Source organism: Petaurus breviceps, unplaced genomic scaffold (genome assembly GCF_028583685.1).
Source record: "Petaurus breviceps papuanus isolate PSGF00001 unplaced genomic scaffold, PetGlider_PUasm1.0 90639, whole genome shotgun sequence".
Taxonomy (NCBI): domain Eukaryota; kingdom Metazoa; phylum Chordata; class Mammalia; order Diprotodontia; family Petauridae; genus Petaurus; species Petaurus breviceps.
In genome coordinates this window covers 7,916,644-7,941,130 of record NW_027187296.1, presented here as the reverse complement: position 1 = coordinate 7,941,130, position 24,487 = coordinate 7,916,644, and the positions used below count along the sequence as shown (strand labels likewise).

Below are 24,487 nucleotides of genomic sequence, written 5' to 3'. Positions count from 1 at the left end.
TTCTGTTTCTGAACCCAAAGACAAACAAGCACCAGACTTAGAGAACCAATGACAAAGTAAACTGTAGTCAGCTCCAGTCCAGCACTGCCTACCTGAATTGTATCAGCTAAGTTTGCTCCCAATTTCTCCTCCATAGACAAAGTACTGGACATATATAACAAAGATAGCCTATTCAGTCCCCAAAATAGTCCTGGAAAGGATGGTGCTATTACTGCCATTTTACAGATAAGGAAATAGAAGTCCAGAGAAGGGAAGTGACTTATCAAAACTACACAGCTTGGCTTGTTGAGAGAGACACACATACACATCCCTTTCCTACAAAATATTCTTGCGATTGCAACTAGTACCTGCCACCAAGGGGTTTCTACTCCCTGAATAAGCCATGAAAGAGTCACAGATGCAGAAGAAAGGAAGGAGAAACAAGAGCCCTGGAACAATCTGCTCCGTGGGCGAGGATCTCCCCTTCTGTCAGAACAAGCAACTTTCTGGGTTTTCCTAGAAACCCATGGGACCATCTGTGGAAATGGCTTCCTTGTCCTCTGTATCTGGCAAAGGCACTGGAGCAGACTGGGAGCTGTGCCCACTTCTACTGATAGAAAGAAGTAGTCAGCCTAGTGTCCTACCTAACTTCATGATATTCTGGTTTAACAGCATTTCTATACAATATTGCTCTTTTCAGCACACCAAGAAACCTCACCAATGGGCTCTGTTCTGAAGGCTGGCTCCCAATTATCACCCCAGGGCCCAATAGGGAGTACAGCACTACAGAAGAAAGAATAAGCATTCTTCTCCAACTCTACTACAGCTCAGTGGAACATGAAAATTCTATTCTCACTATGTATATGGGAGAATGGGCTGATCCTTAAATAAAAAATCTAGTTATATACTGTGTGGTATTTGGCTGAAAAATATTTCTTAAGCACCTATGGATGGAGTCTTGTGATAATAGCACCCATCTCACAGGGCTTTGGTGGGGATCAAATGAGATTATATCACATCACTTAAATCAGCTAGTTATTTTTATTACCCATTACTAGGGAAGGTATAAAATTGAGGTAAGATGGATCCCTGCTCTTGTGGACCTTAAAATCTAATAACTGATAGTAACAGCTTACATTTATCATATTGTCCTTTATATACATTATCTTGTTTGATTGTCTCAACAAGTATAAATGGTAAGTATTATTATGCTCATTTTAAACATGGTGAAGATCAAGCTCTAGGAGGTTAAGTGATTTGCCCAGGGTCACACAACTAGTAACTGACAGAGTAAAAAATTTAACCCCAGGTCTTCTAACTTCAAAAACAGGGTTCTTTTCACAACATTACAATTGTGTAGTTGAAGGAATGAAAGGAAGAAAGCTATACTGTCTCCCAACATAAAAAGATCCAGAGCCTCAGAAGATTTTAAAAAGGGGAGGAAAAGACTTGTACAAACTGATGCAAAGTGAAAAAAGCAGAACTAGGAAAATATTGTACACAGTATAAGCGACATTGTGTGATGAGCAACTATAAATGCCTCAGTTCTTCTTAGCAACACTATGATCCAAGACAAATACAAAAGACTCACGAAGGAAAATGCTATCCACATCCAGATAAAGAACTGATGGACTCTGAATATAGATCGAGGCATATTTGTTTCACTTACTTTACTCTTTCATGGTTTTTTTTTCCCTTTCGATTTGTTTCTTCTTTCACAACTGGACTAATATGAATGTTTTACATGATAGCACATATATAACTTATATAAAATTGCCTACCATTTTTGGAAGAGGGGAACGGAAGGTAGAAGAAAAATTTGGAACTCAAAATCTCGTAAAAATGAATGCTAAAACTCATCTTGAAGTGTAATTGGGGGAAAAAGAAATACTATTTAAAAAAATAAAAAGAGGAGGAAGTAGTATATGCAGGATACTGCCTACCTTTCTCTACTAGAAGCAGCATATTTCTTTTCACTTGTTAATTTAACAGACATTGGTAACCACCATTTGGTTTCCAAGTCCTATGTTTTCTAACAAAGTTCTCTTCAAAACTCCAAAGTTTCAAAAGATTATAATTTCCTCAGTAGGAGTTTCTCCACAGAATTAATGAAAATAAATGCTAGGGAAGGGGGCCTACCCATAACACACTTTAACCTGTATTATAAAGCAGCAGTCATCAAAACTACTTGGTAATGGCTGAGAAATGGAAATGGATCAGTGGAATAGATTAGGTACACAAGACAAAGTAGTCAATGACTATAGTAATCTACTGTTTGATAAACCCAAAGACTTCTGGAATAAGAACTCACTATTTGACAAAAACTGCTTGGAAAACTGGAAAACAGTATGACAGAAACTGGGCATAAACCATTATCTTATACCATATATCAAAATAAAGTCTAAATGGGCTCATGATGTAGATAATAAAAGCGGATACTATAAGCAATCTGGGAGAGCAAGGATTAGTTTACCTCTCAGATTTATAGAAAAGGAAAGAATTTATGACCAAACAAGAGACAGAGAGTATTACAAAATGCAAAATGGATAATTTTTATTACATTAAATTGAAAAGTTTTTGTACAAACAAAGCCAATGTAACCAAGATTAGGAGGGAAGCAGAAAACTGCGAAAGAATTTTTACAATCAGTGTCTATTTCTAAAATATACAGAGAACTGAGTCAAATCTATAAGAATACAAGTCATTCCCCAATTGGTAAATGGTCAAAGGATATGAACAGTTTTCAGAGAAATAAACTAAAGATATCTATAAGCATATAAAAAATGCTCTAAATCACTACTGATTACAGAAATGCAAATCAAAACAACTCTGAGGTACCACATCTCACCTGTCAGACTGGATAACATGACAAAACAGGAAAATGACAAATGCTAAAGAAGATATGGGAAAATTGGAACATTAATGCATTGCTGGTAGAGTTGTGAACTGATCCAACCATTCTAGAAAGTAATTTGGAACTATGCCCAAAGGGCTATAAAAATGTACATACCCTGTGACCCAGAAATACCACTTCTAGGGCTATATCCCAAAGAGATCATGCAAGTGGGAAAATTACCTGTATGTACAAAAATATTTATAGTAGCATTTTTTTTTTGTGGTGGCAAAGAATTGGAAATCAAAGGGGATGCGCTTCAATAGGGGAATGGTTAAACAAGTGGTGGTATATGAATGTAATGGAATACTGCTGTGCTATAAGAAATGAGGAGCAGAGGGACTTCATAATAACCCAGAGAGATTTATATAAACCGATGCTGAGTGAGGGGAGCAGAACGAGGAGAACACTGTACACAATTACAGACACATTGTATCTGTCATGACTCCCTTTGATAGACGGGGCTCCTCTCAGCAATGCAAGGCTATAAGACAACTCCAAAACACTCATGATGAAAAGGGCTAGCCACATCCAGAGAAAGAATTACGGAGTCTGAATGCGGATGGAAGCAAACTACTTGTTCTCTCTCTCTTTTTTGTTTTCTTTCTTTCTCGTTGTTCATTCCATTGGTTATAATTCTTTTTTACAACTTGACTAATATTGGGTGTGGAAGTATATGTAGAGCCTATATCGAACTGCATGTTGCCATGGTGGGGAGAAAATCTGGAACTCAAAAGCTTGTGGAACTGAATGTTGTAAACTAAAAGTAAATAAAATTTTTAAAACAGAAGGAAAAAAAGTTTCCCTACACCAATACCAATTACAATGCCTCCAGACATATATATTGGTCAAAAAATTTAATCATCTAGTGACCAACTTCCTGGTGAACAGTCTCTGCTCTTAGTCTGGTTTTCTGATGACAGACATATATTCAAAACTTGATAGGACCTGCCAGAGCCTTTGCTCCATGGGCACAATCTTTGGGAACCCAGGATACCTCCACAAAGTGATGAGACATCAGGACTTTAGAGAAATACAACAGGATCATTTTAACAAAATTCAATGGCACACTTAAAGCAACTAAGGGTTATAGGGTTAGCAGTGTTGATGTTCTTTGTTTTAGCAGTAAGAGAAAGCTGTGCTATGAAACAGGATCCCAAGGGCACTCCTAGAGCAAGTCAGATAACTATCAATAATATCAATCAGTTTTATTTTGTTACTTTCTTCTCCTTCTACCTCCAAGTAGGAGTCAAGGAATGGAAAGTTGTTGCTCAGAGTATAAAAAAGACATTGTCTAAACATGTCCTATAGACTAGTGGGAAGATGCACTGAGTTGCAAAACCTAATCCAAAGACTTGAATTTCTTTCACATCACAGCGCTCCATGTCCTAAACTGGTCTCTCAGTCCTCTAAAACATGCCAAGAGCTCTCCCACCATCATATCTTTACATATACTCTTCCCTTTGCCTAGAATGTCCTTTTTCCTCTTTACCAGTTGAATTCTTTGCATTCCTTTAAGGTAAAATTTAAAAGCCACCTCTTCCAGGAAGTCATCCAAGGTCCCTCTACCCATTTTAGTAATTACCTTCCCTTTCAAGTCTCACATCACACCTCTCTGTGCCTCTCTGATAAATTTTATCATATAAAATTTTAGGCATACTTTTCTCTGTTTACATCTTATACTCCTACTACATCGGAAACTCCATAAAGGCACTAATAGAGTCTTACTAAAACTTTTTATCTAGCTCATTACCAAGCACAGTGCTCTGCACACAGTAGACACTTATAAAGTATTTGTGGAATGAAAGAATAAAAGAAAATGAATTTAACAGGAGAGGTTAGCAGCCTAAGGTATGTAGGCTGAAGGTAGTATATCAGATGATTTTTTTGCAGTTAAGATTGTGGAAAGAGGTGTATGTGGCCATATGGTTGGGCAAGGAAAACTTAAATTTGTCACCTCCCTTCTCCTCCAAGTTGTCCACTCCCACCCTGACTCCCTGAATGGTCAGGAGCTAAGGCCCAGGGCAACTTCTGCCAAAAAGTTCCCAATTCTTCCACTCTCCTTTCTGGGGAGATCTGCTACTACCCCCACCCTCACCCCCACATAAGGGGGTACCGGAAGGTGTGGAATGCCACTTCATAGAAGTGTTCAGTCCCTGGGATAACCTCTCTGAGCTCCACCTCTCCAAGGATTACAGGGTAAATTCCCAAAGATGGCGACTCTTATGGAAGCTGCTCACTGTTGACAAGAAGGATCCTGGGGCCTCCTTTGGAAGTGGCATGGTAACTGCACTGAGTGAATCCTGAGAAGGGAGAAAGAAGGCCCATGTAGACTGTGCTACTTCTGAGCTTTAAGATAAAAATCTAGAAAGGATCTACCACAAGGAAGCCAGGGATTTGCCAATGATTCTATTCCCAAAGGGCCTTGAGATTCCTCAGTAACTTGCCAACTGAAGGGCTCCAGGGGATCTGCATCATGACAGATTTAAGTAGTACCTTGTGGGTAGCTCTGACATTTCCCACAGGAAAACTATTTTCTCCACCCCAGGAAGAATGCCCTGAGGCCTCTGTATTGGTGCTTTCCAGTGTCTTTTCTTGTACTGCCCTGCATTAGGCAAAACCAGCGTAAAGCCCAATCACTTCAAGAATCTGAGAGTCTCTCATTATGACCTACTGTTATAAAGACCCACAGTTTACACTATGTTTATGTTTAATGATGAGTAGTACTATATGATTCCCAGGGCTTCCTTCTAGTCATGATGCTCTATAAGTCATCCTAAAGAAAGGTAATAATAATATGGTCCACATTTCTTTACAGCTTTATGGTTTATCAAGCATTTGCTTCACAACAACCCTGTGAGGTGGAAGATGATCATTCACATTTTACAGAGGAGAAAACTGGCTCAGAAAATAGAGTTTGAGGTGAATGGTCCATGCTCACATAGTTTGTTACAGAATCTGGACTTATACCTACTTCTATTTCCAGACCCAGTGCACTTTCCACTAAAACAGGAGTTCTTAACCTGGAATTCCTAAACATTTCTTCAAAAATATTTGGATAGCTGCATTTCAGTAATTGGTTTCCTTTGTAATCCTAAATATTTTGTTTTGTGCATTTAAAGAAATTCTGAGAAGAGGTTTATTGGCTTTACTAGATTGCCAAAAGGGTGCATGACATTAAAAAAAAAAGGTTAAGAATCTCTGACTCACAATGCTTCATGAAGAATCCAAAACACTGCGTAAACCCAGAGGGTTGACTTGGGTTCAGAATGCATTATTTAGTTTTTCCTGGTGTGAGTTAAGCTCAAGCACCACTTCCTACAAGAAGTCTTTCCTGACTGTCCCCCCAAAATGTCAGTACAACCACCAACCTGAAATTCCTTGGAATTTATTTTGTATAATTTTGTATCTGCTAATGTGTGTACATGTTGCCCACCTCACTACTCCCCCTTCCCCCAAATGTGTAAATTCCTTGTGGGTAGGAACTATTTCATTTTTGTCTTTGGGTTCCCAATGTCTAGCACAGCACCTGATACACAGTTTTTAATACAGTTTAATACACAGTTTAAACACCTGATACAGTGCTTAATACTTCTTAATTTATTGAATGAGTGATTAAAAACTGATCTTCCAGCACACTTCAGAAGATCCTAAGTTGTTTTATGTGTATATATGCACATTCTAATAGATGAGATATTAGGGAAAGTGAGGGATGCCCTTAACGCCAGGGTTAACAACAGGGAAAGCTTCCTTTATCAAACCCTCAGTGATCATATTCTGGACAATCTTGGGACAATCACTGACATGATCACAATGGTTAAGAAAGGCAGTTCAATTACAGGAGAAAGCTGGCCTCTGACTGGGAGGAAAGGACTGCTGTGTAAAGCCAGCACAGCAAGTAACTGAGAATCATCTGTGTTTATGCTCTGGGTTTTTATTTGTCTACATATATACTGGGATCTATTGCTGCCACTAGTCTTCAGAATCTCAGGGAAGCAAACATTCCCTTTACTACTTCTATCCTATATTCCTCTGGCACTCAATTTATTCATTGACATGATAAGGATCTATTCCAGATGGAAGGAATGAGTCTGCTGCAATACAAGTTCTCTGAGAAGGAAGCCATACATATAATCCCAAAAGCCCCCTCTCACAACAAAATCAACAAGTCTGAACTAAATACCTCAGATGGTAAAGCTGGGACAGAACTGAAAGATAATTTAATCTACCTCCCTACTAACCCCTTAATTTTACAAACATGAAAAATGAGGCTCATAGAGGAAAAAGGGTTTGCTCAATGTTAGCATGAGTCAGTGGAAGAATCCCAAATTCAAACCTAGATCTTCTTAATGCATGCAGTCTTTTATTTACCACTCTTTCTATTATGTGCTCATTTCAATACTTGGTACCATGAGCAATACAAACATACAAATTAGAGAAAGGGACTTTAAATATGAAATTAGTTCTAACCCCTCATAAGAGGACTTTCCTAATTTTCCCAGTTATCAGAATTCATCCTCTACAAATTACTTTAAATTTATTTTGTAAATATTTTGAATTTGCCTATTTGTGTACATGTAGCTTCTTTCCATTAGAACGTAACCTCCTTGAAGACAGGGGCTGGTTGTTTTGGTTACTATATCATTAACACCTACAACATTACCTGGCAATTTTTTTTTTGTATTGGATCTGTGATTTTGTCAGTATAGTGAGGTCTGAAGAACTTCCTTGCCAATGCAGCTAGGTATCTTCTCCGCAACTTACAGTTTTAGAAAAGTTGCCTGGGAGAACTGAGAGGTTAAGTGAATTTCCCAGGATCACAGAGGCACTATATGTCAGAGCTAAAACTTGAACCCAGGTCTTCCTGAGTTGAAGACCCATTTTCTATCCATTACACCAGGCTGCCCAGCACACATTAGGCATTTAAAAAATGTGTTGAATGAAGAAATTGAAGTGGGAGAGGGGAAGTGACTTACTTATAGGTAATAAATAGCAGAACTAGGAAATGAACCCAGGTCCTCTGACTCCAAATTTAGTGTTCTTATAGTTCTTACTATGAGTACAAGGTCCCTAAACTTGAGGAATTTACAGTCTATTTAGGGAAACAAGAATTACAAACATAAAGGAACAATTCATACAAAATGCAAGACAGAATATAACTATTTAAAAATATAGTACATAATATATGCCATAAAAGTTCAAAAGAAGGGAAGAACTTGTACCTGTACCTGAACAAGACAGATGGTTTCTCTCATCAGCTCTTTGAAGGACTGTCAAATGGGGAAAAGACTTAGGTTTATTCTGCTTGGCCCCAGACAGCAAAATGAGAAGCAATGCACAAAAGCTATAGGAAAGCAGATTTCAACTCAAAGTAAGAAGGAACTTTCAAACAATCAGACCTAAAGTGGAAAAGAGTACCTCAAGCATTAGTTATTTTCTTTTCACTGAAGGTTTTCAATCTGAGACTAAAATGCCCACTTTGAGGGAGAGAGAGAATTCATGCTTCAGCTATAGGTTAGAATAGATGTTCCTTGAGGGTCCCTACAGTTCTAAGATTCTAACATAAGGAAGGAGCCAAAAGACAAATCAAAATAAAACCATAAAGAATAAATGGACTCAGAAAGCCTAGTGTTTGGGGGCCATTAAGCCACTGAATTCCTCCAGGAAAGGTTAAAACAAAGTAAGGTTTAGTGCTTAACAAGGTAAGCCCCAGTTATTCTAGAAGTGTCTCATATACTTTATTCCTCTAATGAGGCAAGATAAATGAGATATCATCCACCAACCACATGGTATTCTCTGAAGCTGAACCCAAGCTCTAGGGCATAGTCTTCTCTACATTATAGGAATCTTGGTTCTTCTGATTTCCATCAAACTATAGGCTCTCAACACTATCAAATATCTCCACCATTAACCATATGGCCTCTTCAGCACAGAAATTGCCTTTCTACCAGGGGTAAAGCCCATTTAGTCTCTGGGCCTGCTCTCATTTGTTTAGATTGGCAAGAAAGAAGCACAATTTTGCCATCAGCCACAATGAATCAAGCTGCTTCTCTCAAAAGCCAGAGGCTCTCACTCATTACATAAAATATAGACAGAAAGCCTTGGGAGCCACAAAGACAGCCGGCAGTAGGGGGTGGGGAATAGGAAGGCAGAGTAGCTGGGGCCATGGAGAGATAGACATTGCTGGAAAAGAACAGCTCACGGCGGCAGGCAGGCACAGGCAAGAGAAGGGTGGCAGCTTTTGGGTGATTTTTGAACAGTCTGTGCTGACAAGCTTTTTTGTTGTGGTAACATTCTTCTAAAGAGAACATTTTCTTCCTCCCTTCACTGACATCAAGATGTAGCACAAAGTGGAAAAAAGAGGAGGAGGGGACAGTAAAAACATCTACGAAAGTTGTACCCCACACACAGACACTTGTACTCGCTTCCGGCCCCAGCCACTGGGTTATGCGTTCATATAGCTCACTGCTGTCCTGCCTCTTGATACCAGCTGTACAGGCTTGGACACCTTACCCACTCGCTCACTGAATCTCAATTTGTTCACCTGTCAAATGGGGATAATTAAAGTTGTATTGCCTACTTCACAAGACAGATGTGATGAAAGTGTTTCGTAAACACACTAAAGTACAGTGACAGGCACACAGGAAGTACTATGTCAATGTTAGCTATCATCATTATTATTATTATTACAAATTATAGAGTGCAATAGGAATATTATCATTATTGGGCACATCCTGTATACAAAGCACTACTCTGTTGGCAGCTAGAGCTCAGAAGTCAGCTACAGATTTGGGAGTCTGCTTAACAGAGGTGGTGGTTGAAGCCCTTATAGTGAATGACAGGTCACCAAGAGGAGGTATATATAGAGAGAGAGAAAATTACCAAAGGAACAAACCTACATTAAAAGGGTCAAAAAGAATACAAAGAGTCTACAAAAAATAAGAACAACTGAGAGACAGGAAGAGAACCAGAGGAGTACAATGTCTCAGAAGCTGTGGGAAGCCAGAATATACAGTAGGAATAAGCATTGTTGAATGCCACAGAAAAGTCACCAATGAGATAGCCCCGGTCCTAAGAAAAAGGCCATGTGACATGCTTTGTATCACCTGAAACAAGAAGCCATCTCTCTACAATAAGCAATTCATTTGTTTGTCTTAAATCTGGCTTTCAAGGGCCACTGATGCTTGAAAATGCTAAGTAAACATCACAAATGCTTTCATTATATTACTCTCCAACTCAGGAATCTTTAACAGCTTGTTAATACCTATTATAAGTTTTCAAAATTTTCAAAACTTCAAGACCCATCATGATTGTTGTCCTACTCAGGGACCAGGAAGATAAGATTCCCCAAATCCATCACCTAAAATTCCTCAATACATTTCTGTCTCTCCAACTAGACCAGCCTGTACTAGTGTATTTGGGTTCTTTGAAACCAAGTATAGGAATGTACATTTTTTCTTATTCTCTTCCTCTCATTAGATTTGTTCCATGGTTCTAACATGTCTAGTCCTCTTGGTAATCTATTTAAGCTAAATCACATACAGCCTGAAATGGTTACTTGTTTCAGGTGTGTTCCACCTTCCATCAATTCCTTAATTAAGGGCAGGGGCCATATCTTCTTGTTTGGGCTCCTCTGCCCAGCAAAGGACATGCTTAGACAGCTGCTCATGATATTCTTGTTGCCTAAACAATTTAATCATTTGTTGAGCTTTCTCTTCCATTCCTGACTCTGGCAAAACCCCTTAGGAGTTTTTATGAGTCCTTCAGGCCCCAGAGCCCAGTGTCCTGACCTCTGGCCACAGTCAGATTAGGCTTCCCACATGACTCTGGCTATCTGGCTTCCCACCATGCACAGACAGGACTTCTACAATGGTAGCCCATCATGGCCAGTAGGAACGGGCCACTGGATAATATCTGTAAGAACTGTAGGGAAAGTTGGAAAGAATGTGATAATCTGGGCTTTAAAATATATTTCCAGTCTTCCTCATCAGAAAGGTAGCATTTCAGATTTACAGAGCTGTGATGAAATACGTACTTTGTGACATTTTTGGTGTGATTATAAATTGGTGAAAACATTCTGAGAGGCAATATGGAAACTGGTAATGAGTCCAAAGTTGATTATACATCTTGTGACCTCAAAATTCACTTAATAGGATTTTATCTCAAAAACATAATAAAAGAGGGAGGGGAGAGGAGAAAGTCTATCTGTACTCTATAATAAAAAAAATTATGAACAACATAAACTCTCAACAGTTAGAAAATTGCCAAATAAATTATGGTATATTAATATAATAGAATACTATGGTGCTGTTTTTTGAAAAGCCATAAAGTATAACAAGGAAATATGGAAAGATCTACATGAGGTTAAGTGCTACAAAGTGAAATCAGCGGGTCAGAACTATATTCATACCAACTACAACTACCTACTAGGAGAGGAAGAGGAGGAGGAAGAAAGGCAATAAAGGAAAATGAGAAAAAAGGAGGGAAGAAGCAAGGGATACCAGAATATCACATACAACAGGAAGGAAACGCACAGAATAGCATTTTCTTTGCTTTGTATGTTCATTCATTCAGTTCTACCTTGCGAAGCTCAATGAGTTTTATGTAAGATTGTGTCCCCAACTTTGTATATCTGATTTATTTGTTTTTGTTGACCACTAACTATCAAGTTTATGATAAAATAAGCATTTTTCTAATGGCCTCCAGTGATGGGAGATGACTAATCCCTATAAGACAGCCACTGTCAAACTGTTCTGACAAGTCTTTCCTTATATTGAGGCAGAATCTGCCTTCTTGAGTCATCAGAGAACAGAAGAGAAAGCACTGGATTTGGAGTCAGAAGATCATGAAATTGTAAACTGCATCAGGTCAAGAACACCTAATCTTTATATCTCTCCCACCTCTGCACACAAAAGATATTTAGTAAATATTTGCTGAATAAATGAGTTGGTTTAAATTCCAGCTCTGCTATATCTGTATAACCTTGGGATCTTCTTTATAGGAAAGTGTGCTGGATTGGCAGTCAGAGGACCTGGGTTCAAATCCCATCTTTCACTTACTACCTACTTAAATTCTTTAACAGAGCTCTCTGGGCCTCAGGTTCCTTATCTGTAAAATGAAGGGGTTGGACTAAATTACATCTAAGTTCCATTCTTGATCATTCTTAATCTTCTTTGGCTATGATTCATTTCCTTGCCTCCACCCTCCTAGTTCTTCCCTTTGGGGCCACACAGAACAAGTCTGTTTCACATGCCTTCAGTACAGCCATTCAGATATTAGAAGTTACCCATCATATCCCCTTCTCCAAGTCTTCCCCCAGGTCCTTCAAAGGTTCCTCATATTTTCACACGTTCAGTTCATGTGTTAGTCTCAGGTTCCAGTCTCTTCACTTTGATTAGGGAATGAAAATGTAACAAGAACCAGTACTCCATGCCCTGTCCTCTGACTGCTCACCCACGTATGGGCTCAAATCCTCATGCAGATCAGAACTTTAATATGGAAGTAAGCATGGCAGAAACACCATTACAGAAATTATCTGAAGGAGGATTTTTTCTTCCTTTAAACTCTCAAAATTCTGCCTTACAGCCTGTACCATTCATTTGGCACTCAACAAATTCTTATTAGATAACCCCTTAATTTTTCAAATGTGAGATTTTTGTCTCTGTGATGAAAACGATAAGGTCCTATCAAATCTTAGGGCTGTTTAAGCCCCTATCTGCTTAGTGATGGCAGCCTCAGGCCCAAATGAGTTCAAACTGACTAAGCAGGATGACCAGTGTACAGCTAAATGTTGTTAATTGACCTCAAAGAGGTCAGAAGCTCTGGGAAAAAACTGGTCAAGATTAAGTGCTTTGGAGTAGCCCAGCAATGAATAATCTAGTCAGCACAATGGACTAACCAAAACAGAGATGGCAAACCTGGCCTACAGAGATACCATGCTCAGGGGTAGGAACTATCAACCTGTCATCAACTTCCCAGGGCCACCCAGCCCTGAGCTACTAGTGAAAACTCACAGGGAAGTATGCCATCATAATGCCCAGATAGGCTGGTGTCACCCCACTCCACGAAGGAGCAGACTGGCTGCTTCTCAACAGGAGACATTCTGAACCCCCTCTGTCTTCAGGGCTAGGCCTCACACACTAGGCAAATGCAAAAGAGGAAAGCTGGAAGGAAGAAGAGCAAGAAGACATGACACAGGAAGAGAGGGAAAGGTCAGGATTTGTCACCTCATCACTCTCCTCCACATCCACGTTCCCATTGGCATCATCATCCATCTGCTTGTGGATGTTTCGGACAGCCTCAAAGCTGAGCTGCTCATCTTCATTGTGGCACAAGGGCTTGTCAATCCTGCAGAATTCTGTCAGAGGGAAAGAAAGAGGCCACTGTCATACCCACTTCCACAAAGGCAGGAAGCAGACTTCTGCAGACTGCTACAACAGCAGAGCACTCCTTCCTCACAAATCCCACAGCATTTTCTGTCACTGATATATTTTTTTTTGGAGGGCAATTAGGGTTAAGTGACTTGCTCAAGGTCACACGGCTACTAAGTGTTACGTGTCTGAGGCCATATTTGAACTCAGGTCCTCCTGACTCTAGGGCCGGTGCTCTATTCACTGCACCACCTAGCCACCCCAAGTCATCCATTTTCTACTTGAATACTTCCAATGATTACCAACTCTATAGAACAGTCCATTCTGTCTTACCATAACCAACACAATGGATAGAATGCCAGGCCTGGTGTCAGGAAGACGCATCTTCCTCAGTTCAAATCAGGCCTCAGACACATACTAGCTGGGAGACCATGGGCATGTCACTTAATCTCATTTGCCTCTTTCCTTATCTGTAAAATGAGATGGAGAAGGAAAGAGCAAACTGCTCTAGTATCTTTGCCAAGGAAAATCCCCAAAGGAGTCAAAAAGAGTTGGACATAACTGAAAAACAACTAAACAGCAGTCCTAACTCATTAGCTAACCTATAAGTTCCTCAAAGGCTGAGACTATATCTTTTTTTTTTAAAATCTCTCTCATAATATAGCAGAGTCCAAGACTGGACATAGTATTAGAGCTTAACCCCTACTCTTTATTCTGGACTGGGCCAGTCTCAGGTTTCTCCCAAGTTGTGGGAAGGAAAAATATTGGAGGAAAAGGACAGGAAAGTACTCCTCAGCAGAAGTGATTTTTTTTTTTCCCCTCTTCAAATCTATCAGAGCACTTTATACCTCTCTTCTATATGCTTCTGAAATTCTAATTTATTTTATAGTTAAGTGTCTGAATCTTACCTCCAAATTAGATTATAAATTTCTTAAGAAAAGGGACTGTTGAGGCAGCTAGGTGGCACAGTGAATAGAGCACCAGCCCTGGAGTCAGGCAGACCTGAGTTCAAATCTGGCCTCAGGCACTTGACATACTTTCTAGCTGTATGACCTTGGGCAAGTCACTTAACTCCAATTACCTTGCCTTCTTCCCTCCAAAAAGGGGGGGGAGGGGCGGTGCCACTGAGGGTCCTTCTAACTCAAATTCTGTGAAATAAATGTTTGTTGAATTTTGATGATAGTCAAGAATTTTAAAATGCCTTCCAAACTCTACATCTGTCTCAAAAAGTCTGTCCCTATTACATGTAGCTAGATTATAATTGGATTCAAGTTCAATGATCACTATGGCACATATAGCACTTCATAATTTTCAAAAAATTTTTATTATCTCATTCTTATAACCCTTTAAGCATCTACTCATTTGTATTTTGTTATCTCTGTTTTATTGAGGAGGAAACTGACTACTACAGGACAGAAGAGACTTGTCCTAGGTTATTCAATCTGAGTACATTTGAGACTAATTTGCAAATAACCTGATTCCTAGATTTTTGTATTTTCTGCTACACCAGGCTTTCCCTACAGACTTCCATCCTGGCTGCTGGAATGAGATATCCATGAGCTTCAGTGTCTGACACTGGGGCCTTATATACTTTATACATGATAAATGTTTAATGATTGAAGGAAATTAGCATTAGGTGAAGCCCTAATGGTAGACTGACTAGAAATAGTCTCAGCAACAATGAGAAGAGGGTATGAGGGCATGAAGCCTTAGAATGATATTCCATATCAAGGAAGTGCTTGCATAAGATAACTGCTAATTGCTAAATTTTCAGTGCTAATTTTCAAGGGTAAATGCTCACAAATGACAAATCTAGACTTGATTTATTGTTTTCCTGATTATCTAGACTTAAGAAAAGATTGAGAAAATGACAGTACAGACTAAATTTACAAATGTTTATTACAGGCACATTTTTTCCCCAAAAGATCTGGTTGTTAAATATTTACCAGTATACACCTGTATTCCAGGTCTAGTTCTGCTACTAACTTCATTATATGACCCTGAGCAAGTCTCTTTCCTTCATAAGAAAAAAAAGTAAGGGAGGGAGTCATTTCATTCTCTGAATTTAGGGTAACCTCTTGAGACTGGTATCAAGTAGCCAGTTTCCATTTGGCTTAATTCTATAAGCATATGTCTTAGTAAGAATTATCAGGGAAGAAGGACCTTCCTTCTGTTCCCCTTGGTCCCAGTCGGAAGAATGGGTTTTTGTGGTGAGAGAGCTAAATGCTGACAAGATATCTACAGCAAAAATGCTAGAGAGATAATGGGCTAGAGAAGAAAATGAAACATACATTTTCAAATATGGCCAATGTATGAATCTGTTTTACTTCATTAGGCTAGTCTTTGAGCCCTCTGTAGAAAAGCTTTTATTTGGAGGAGAGGGAAATGAATTATCAGGGAAGAGTGGGTGGGGTAATGAGTGGCACTAAAAAAGAAAAAAGCATCAATGAAACATTAAAAGTATGTGGAAGGAAGTTCAGAAGGTGATACAAATGAGTGGGCCAGTTTTTCACTATTATACTACATATACATTTTAAAAATCAAACTAAATAATGGAAGTTGGTAATTTCATATATAATCTTCATTTTCTACCATTTGCATATTAAAATATTCAAGTTTCTTAAGATTGTAATAAGAAAAATAAAGAAAATCACCAGTTTCCTGAGTAACACACCAAACAAGACCACTCTGCCAGAGATAGGAGTTTCTAGCTCTGCACCCAACCTCGTACTTACCTCATTTATTTGCCTACTTCTCCTCTACCCCTAGTGGTACCACCACATCACCTGGAGCAAACTCAAACTCAGGATAGACTTGCTGGTACTCTTGGGATCCAATTCAACAGACCTAAGGGGCCTTAGTGCAAAGCCTTATATTTGGTGCTGGGGAAGCAAAAGATGAAAATCGATACAGTATGTATGCAAATTTCATCCAAAGCAGAATGTGATAGGGGCAAAGTGGATAGACCAGCAAAGTGCTATGAGAACTATAAGGAGGGGGTAATCATTTTCAATGAGGGGTGGAGGGAGTCAGGGATGAGATGAAAGAAAACTTCGTAAAGAAGGTGTCACCTGAACTAAGCTTTAAAGAAATAAAAGGATTTCAACATGTGGAAATGAGGAAGGAATGTCTTTCAAGCAAAGAAAATGACCTGCTTGCCTGGATGGAGGCAGGAGATGGCAGAATGAGATCGGAAAACAGTTAATAGTCCAGTTACACTGGAATGCAGTGCATGAACAACAGCAGAAAATTAGGCTGGAATGAATCACAGAATTCCAAAGTTGGAAGGGCCTTCAGGGGTTTCTAGTCCAACTTGTGCCTGAGCAGGAATCAATCCCAACAAGGGATCATCTAACCCCCATTTGAAAGTTATGCTGGACCTTGACTGATGCCAGGTTATGACATTTGTCTTTGAGCAGAGGAGGCACACGGTCAGACTTAGGCAAAGTAGATGCTGGGACAATTTCTTCCTCCTCCAGGAAGCTGTTCTTGACTCAATTGATCTATAATAATTGGCCCTGTTGAGACCTCTGGTTGTTTTTACAGCCAGCCCTATACAATTAAATAATAAGCTACCCTAAAGCAATTTCATGTGTGCCTTTTAGTTCCTATATTGGTCACTGACCTAAGTGCAAGAGCTCTGTCCTTTCCACTGGCCCTAGGTATGCAATTAATACATGCTACAGCTTGGGGACTGAAGGCCCAGTCGTTAAAATGACCCCTAGGTAGCATTAGTCTGATTCACTTTCTTGACACTACTGACTTACAGGACTCAATCTGAAAGTCAAATTAATGAGTTCACTGAAGAAAAAGCTGTTGAATGGGGGATTCATTCAAAAAGCATTTATTGTCACTTAATCCCAACTGCCCTCCAAAAAGCAAAAAAAAAAAAAAAAGCATTTATTAAGTGCCTACTGTATCAACTACTACAGATACAAAAGACAAAATGAAAAACAGTCCCTATCTTAAGACCTTTACGTTTTACTAAGATAACATAAGGCCCTTTGCAAACTTTAAAGTTCTATGTAGATACTAGCTATTATATACACAAAAGCAAATACCAGGTCTTTATAAAGTAAAACCAAAGTCACTTCATGACAAGTAGAGCACAATTATTGGGAACAGGAAAGGCTTTGTTTAGCTCTGAGCCAGATCAGGAAAAAGTGAGGGAATGCATGAGGTGAGGCACAGCTTGTGCAAAGATATTAAATGCCAAGTTTGGGAAAGAGCAAAAAAGTCAGTCTGACTAAAATAACAATTGTATAAAGGAGCAATGTGAATTAAGTTTAGAAATAAACTGGAAGCAGCCTATGAAGTGGTTTAGTTTAAAAGCCAAGCTAGGGTAGTTTGTATTTTATCCTAAATTCAAGAGAGAGCAGGGAAAAATAAAAGATTAGCAACAGAACATATTAATGTAATCTATCTTCTGCATCACAGTATCCTAGCTGATGAGAAGGTAAAGATCAGTTTGAGGGGACCTAAACTAGCTCCCCTTAAAAGCAGAGTGGAAGAAAGGAAATAGCACTTCAGAAGTCTTTGGTTCAAGTCCCAGAAAGTCTTAGCTTCCTCTATAAAAAGGGACATGGGGAAAGGGATTTACACTGACCTCCCCAGCTTAGGTCAACCAAAATAATGTCTGTGAAAGTGGTCTTAAACTTTTAAAATGCTACTGTTTTAAAGCTACAGTGATTATAAAGCTGATGTCCTCCAATGTCTCCTCATTAATGTGTGGAAGTGATGAGGCTCTATAAGACTCTACATGGAGAATTTAAGCTCCTAGCAAAGAATAGTGCAGAGAAAATCTATGTGTTTTCGGTGTAAAAAATCTAATTACGGAAGGGCTCATCACCGTGTATGAAATGTATGTATGGCCACCAGTGTATGAAAATTAGGCCCTGTTCTTTTGAAACAGGTATTAATAATAAGATCCAGGGAGATGAGGACATCCTCTTGGCCAGGACCTCCCCAAGGTCCAACTATCTCCTTGTCTTTGATGCTCTCGATGGCCACTGCCACTCCTTCCTTGCCTTATTAGGGCCCTTTCTTCCCCTAGAGAATCATAGAATTAGAAGAGACATCAGGGGGCAGCCAGGTAGCACAGCGAGTAAGAGCACCGGCTCCAGTGTTGAGAAGACCTGGAGATCGAATCCCGGGCTCAGACACTTAGCACCCACCCAGAAACACCTGGCCATGTAACCTTGAGCAAGTTACTTAACCCCAATCGCTTAGGGGCGGTCAGGTGGCTCAGCGAGTAAGAGCACCGGCTCCAGTGTCAGGATGACCTGGATCAAATCCGGGCTCGGATACTCAGCACCACACCCAGAAATAACTGGCCGTGTAAACTTGAGCAAGTTACTTAACCCCGATTGCTTTAAAAAAAAAAAAGAGACATCAAAGAGTTTCTGGTCTAACCTATACCCAAATAAGAATCTCCTCTACAGGATCCACGCCAGGTGATTGTTTAGCCTTTTTTTGAAACAAAAACCTCCATGGAAAGGGAACACATCAAAATTCATTCCATGGTTATCCAATCTAACTTACCATTCACTCTGGGCTAGTGAGCAAATGGCTTTTTGCAAGGCTGAAACAACTAAAATTTACCCCAAACTGTAACCCCCAAAAGTTGGGTAAGCCCTTGGGGGTCTCCTACTAACTCCCAGGAGCCTCCCACATACACACATTGCTTCCATCTGCACATTTGCCAGAAGCAGCAGACTGGGGAGCAGCTTTGTTGGTATTAGCTGCACTTCTGTGTTAAAACCGAAGCTCAAATACCAAAACTTGTCATTAAACCATCATCAGAATTATCATCAAATCCCTCAGCCTGTGGGCTCATACTTGAGTACTAAAAGCCTATCTTTTCCTAAGACTTCTAGTTTCTTGCTGGTATTAAGCAAAAATTATTGCCGAGGAAAGTTCTTAGTCAGTGTAGTACACTGACTTTGGAGTCCAAAAACCTAGGTTCAAAACACAGCTCTTGCTATTTACTAGTCATGTGATACTGGACAACTGACATCACTTCTCTGCACCTCAGTATCTCATCTTTAAAATGAATTAGACCAGATGATCTCAAAGGTCACCTCTACTTCTCAATCGTAACTCTAGCATTTGAAAATTCTGATTCTTTGCACCAGGAGGTAGGCAAGAGTACAAAGCGACTGATGGCAGGCAGAGTAGTGACCCCTGGCAGGCACCTGGGGTGGCCAAAACCAGTGAGAAGCACCCGAGTCAGACATGAGAGATGGTGGGCCACAGTGCTCAGAGCAGTGAATGAAAAATGCAGTCACTTAAAGAAGGGAGGAAGGGAGAGAGGCAATTAACAGAAGGCCTTGAAACCTATTATTAGTAAATTAGTTTAAATCTTAATGATACACTGCACTGGGAGTCTGGAGACTAGAGTCCTAGACCTAACTCTCACACTAACTCACTGTATGACCTTGACAATAACAGCTATTAACTATCATTTATGTACCACTTTGTGGTTTGAAAAAACTAGGCTCTGTCCTAGACCTCTTCTCTTCTCCCTCTATGCCATATCATTTGGTGATCTCATCAGCTCCCCGGGGATTCAATTATCAGCTCTACGCAAATGATCTGAGATCTATTTATCTAGCCCTACCCTCTCTCCTGATGTCCAGTCTCATATCTCTGCATTTTCAACAACCCAAATTGCATGTTTCATAGAATCAGCATGCCCCAAATTGAACTCGTTATTTTCCTCCTCCCCCCAACCAAATCCTCCCCTCTTCCTAATTTCCTAACACTCTCATTACATCCCCCATATCTAATCAGTTACCAAGTCCTGTCATTTCTGCCTTCTTAACATCTGTCATATACACGACACTCCATTCTCTCCTCTGCCATTGACTCCACCCTATTACAGACTTTTACTGACTCCTCAGGACTACTATAATGGCCTGCTGGTGGGTCTGCCTGCCTCAAGGTTCTCCCCCATTCCAGTCCATCCCCTACTCAGCTATCAAATTTATCTTCCTAAAGTAGAAATCTAACCATGTCACTCCACCTCCCATTCAATCAATTCCAGTGCCTCTTGGTTGCTTTTAGGATCAAATATAAAATTCTCTGATATTTAAAGATCTCTGTAACTTGGCCCCTTCCTACCTTTCTAGTCTTTTTACACCTTACAGCTCTCCCTCACCCCTACATATGGTATAATACAAGGTCACTGACCTCCTTGCTGTTTATCAAATAGGATGGTCCCTTTCCTGAATCCAGGCATTTTCACTGGCTGTAAAAATAAGCATCCTCTCTAGAAGATCCTTGACAAATGGTCATTTAGCCTCCCCTTGAAATGAAAGTCTCCATGGAGGGGAAACACATCAAAGTCCATTCTATGGTTAGAATTAGCCTAATTCTAACTGAAAGAACAATTGACAAAGCACTTTACACATATCTCATTTCATTCTGATGACAACTCTGACGTAAGAAATACAGATAGTATTATTCCCATTTTACAGAAAAGGAAGCACAAATTCTAAGAAGTCTAGTGATCTGCCCAGGGTCATACAGCCGTAAGGGCACCAGGATCTGAACCCAGATCTATTGCTCCAAATCTAGTGCTCCATCCCCACTCTAGGCTTCAATCTCCTATTATACACTATAGAAGGAGATTATATGATCTCTAAGGTCTTTATCCACACAATACAAATATAGATATATACATACACACTTTTTAAATATATCTATGTATGTATGTATATACCTACAGACACACACATGTGCACACACACATCAGGAAGAACTGAGTTTGAATCCATTTTTAGACACTAGCTACATGACCCTGGGAAAGTCATTTGATCTCTTAGTCTCAATTGCCTCATCTGTAAAATAAGGATAATAATAGCACCTACTTCACAGGGTTGTGAAGATCAAATGAGATAATGTGTAAGGTGCTTTACAAACTTTAAAATGCTAAATAAATGTGAGCCATTATGATAATACATTTTAAGGTCCTTTCCATGTCTGACATTCTAAATCCATAACATTACCCTTGCTGGCCATCACAAAAGGAAATTTTGGGAGGAGGAAAGAAAGAAATAAGCATTTGTTGCGTACCCACTATGTGCCAGGCATTGTGCTAAGCACTTTACAAACATCTCATCTGAATTTACTAACAGGGAGCTATAACCCCACCACTGCCTCTCTACAAGACTTTAATAGGATTGTGGAAAAACTGGAAAAACTTTCGATTCGTTTTTGGTTTTATTTTTAAATGACTCTAACAAACCAAACACTGCCGAGCCTTCTACAATATGCAAGACTTCTCTGTACATGCAGATGTAGGTATCTATCTACATCCAGCGTCTATAATATGCAGGACTTCTACATGTGCTAAGTCATGCTGGTGGAGGGGAGTGATACAGAAAACAAAATTTCTTGCCCTTCAACTTACTACCTAAAGCTCATAATGAGAAGATAATTATCAGTACAAAGCAGAAAGTAAAATGATAAATGCCAAATGGGTATGCAAACAACGAGGTCTGTAGAAGGTCAAAGAAGAAGTCTATCACCCCCTCCCCAATCAATAACTCTAGTGGCTTCCTACAATCACCTCCAGATCAAATATAAAATCCTCTGTTTGGCCTTCAAAGCCCTTCATAACCTAGCCCCCACAGTCTATCTTTCTAGTCTTCTTTCACCTTTCTCCTCACCACCCCTCCAGTAACACTAGCTTCCTTGCTATCCTTCAAACAACAGGCTCCTTATACAGACTCTAGACATTTTCATAGGCTGTCCAATGGGCCTGAAATTCCCTCCCTCTTAATTTCTGCCTCCTGGCTTCCTTCAAATCCCAACTAAAATCCTACCTTCTACAGGAAGCCTTTTCCAACCCCCCTTAATTCTAATGCCTTCCCTCTTTCAATTATTTCTTGTTTACGCTGTATATAGCTTGTAAGTACGTAGTTGTTTACATGTTGTTTGCTCCATTAAACTGTGGGCTCCTTGAAACCAGACTGTCTTTTGCCTTTCTTTGAATCCCCAGAGCTAAGTACAGTACCTGGCACACAGTAAGTGCTTAATAAATGTTTACTGCCTGATAGATGTCATAGGCTACAATATGAAAAGTTTCCTAGAAAACACAGGACCTGAGCTGTGCAGGGAAAGCAATACAAAAAGGTGGCAAAGAGGGGAAAGGCATTTTAAGTAAGGAGAAATACTGACTGCTCCAGATTGTTAGTGTGGAAATATGCCAAAGCTTGCTACAGAACAACACCTAAAGGACTAAGAGTCTTCCTCATCAACCCTTACATAGCTCACTGCTGTCCTATACAACAGCGAAAAGAGCAATAGACCGAGAATTAGATACCTCTTAGGTTTGAATTCCAGCTTCTACACCTGGCCTGTGACCTGAGGCAAGTCACAATCTTCATGAAAACAGCAATGTGCTGGTCTGGGAACATTCTTGCTAACAGGCCACTTCTCAAGAGTGTGCCCCTTGCCCTTTTACTATCTAAAATAGGGTTGTCAGGAGGAAAAACACTTTGTAAATCCTAAAGTGCTACAGAAATGAATTATCTTTAAGTCAGATTAGCATATTTACATAGTGATTGAATATGTCTAAATAAATTAGAGATACATTTCCTAAAGGTTGCCCATTTCTACTGGCACAGTTAAAGTGTTCATTTAGAGCACTTCCTGAATCCTGGGGTAGGGAGCAACTGGCTGGCCCTGGAATTAGGAAAGTTCAGAGCTCAGGGCCTGAATCAAATAAATGTCCATGCTGCCTGCATGCTCCTGGCACAGGACTCAAAGACCAGCAAGGGGCACACTCTTGAGAAGTAGCCTATTAGCAAGAATGTTCTCAGAACAGCACGTCCCCATTTCACCACAGGGCACAGGCCCTTCATACCTACAGCTCAGCTTAGCTCTCTGCAGGAAAACAGGAATTCAGGGAAACTCAAAAAGTATTCTGACCAAGTGAAATCACAGCAAATAATCTCTCTGGCACTTGGGCTCGAGACATCACTTTCAACTAGCCTAGTCATTCTGCCAATTCATTCTACAACGTTTAATGAGCAGAATATAACTGCAAATTCCTGTGCTTGGTGTTAGGGATACAAAGATAGTATGTACACAAACACTGCTGTAAGGCTTACAATCTAATAAGAGGAAGAAAAGGCATTTACACAGACAATGATGACAGAAGAGAGTGATAAGTGCAAAGAGGCAGTCTACAAAAAGTGCTCTGGGGGCAGCCAGGTAGCACATCGAGTAGATGCACCGGCTCCAGTGTCCTGGTGACCTGGAGATCAAATCCCGGGCTCATACACTTAGCACCCACCCAGAAACACCTGGCTGTGTAACCTTGAGCAAGTTACTTAACCCCAATTGCTTAGGGGCAGCCAGGTGGCTCAGTGAGTAAGAGCACCAGCTCCAGTGTTGGGATGACCTGGATCAAATCTGGGCTCAGATACTCAGCACCACACCCAGAAATAACTGGCCGTGTAACCTTGAGCAAGTTACTTAACCCCAATTGCTTTAAAAAAAAAAAAAAGTGCTCTGAGAAACAGGAGAAAGGAGAGACCACATTCACCTGGGTCAAAAGGAAAAAGAGGGAAATAAATCAGGAGTTCTATCTCTTCATGGCATCTAAGGTAAAGTTAAAATGACAGAAGCACTTCAAAAGTCTGAAATAGGGGAAACTTTTCTTGGAATGAAGCAAGGAACTATGATGATAGAAGGAAGGACAAGAGTAGGGGATGGCCTCGGTGAAAGTGGGAGTTCCACAGGAGTTGCACATTGCACATGTTTTCAGACTTTTCCAATGCACTGATTGATAAGTTGTGCTGATTTTTTCCTCTTCATTTTCTTTTACTTTTTTTTTTCCTTTAAAAATACAATTTGTAGGGGTGGCTAGGTGGTGCAGTGAATAGGGTCATAGGTCCTAGAGTCAGGAGGACCTGAGTTCAAATCCGGCCTCAGACACTTAGCACAAAACTAGCCGTTTTGTTAACCCCAATTGCAAGTCAGTTAACCCCAATTGCCCTGCCCTCCCCCCTCCAAAAAGTAATAATAATATTTGTAAAAAAGGGGGGGGGCGCTATGTGGCACAGTGAATAGAGCACCAGCCCTGGAGTCAGGAGGACCTGAGTTCAAATCCGACCTCAGATACTTAACACACACACCAAAAAAAACTAGCCATGTGACCTTGGGCAAGTCACTTAACCCCAACTGCCCTACCTTCCCCCCTCCAAAAAGCAAAAAAAAAAAAAAAAAAAAAAAA

General features: G+C 40.0%; 1 protein-coding gene across 6 annotated transcripts in view; it reads right to left on the bottom strand.

The window, feature by feature from the left end:
* STIM1 (stromal interaction molecule 1) overlaps nt 1-24,487 on the bottom strand; it is a 252,570-nt gene that overhangs the window by 121,321 nt on the left and 106,762 nt on the right. For 5 of the 6 annotated variants that reach the window (XM_069064734.1, XM_069064739.1, XM_069064736.1 and 2 more), the window contains one exon: nt 13,099-13,229. The exons of the other annotated variant lie outside the window; for it this stretch is intronic. In XM_069064734.1, the coding sequence (XP_068920835.1) occupies nt 13,099-13,229 (131 nt within the window). The remainder of the gene's footprint in view (nt 1-13,098; nt 13,230-24,487) is intronic. 6 annotated transcript variants of the gene reach the window in all.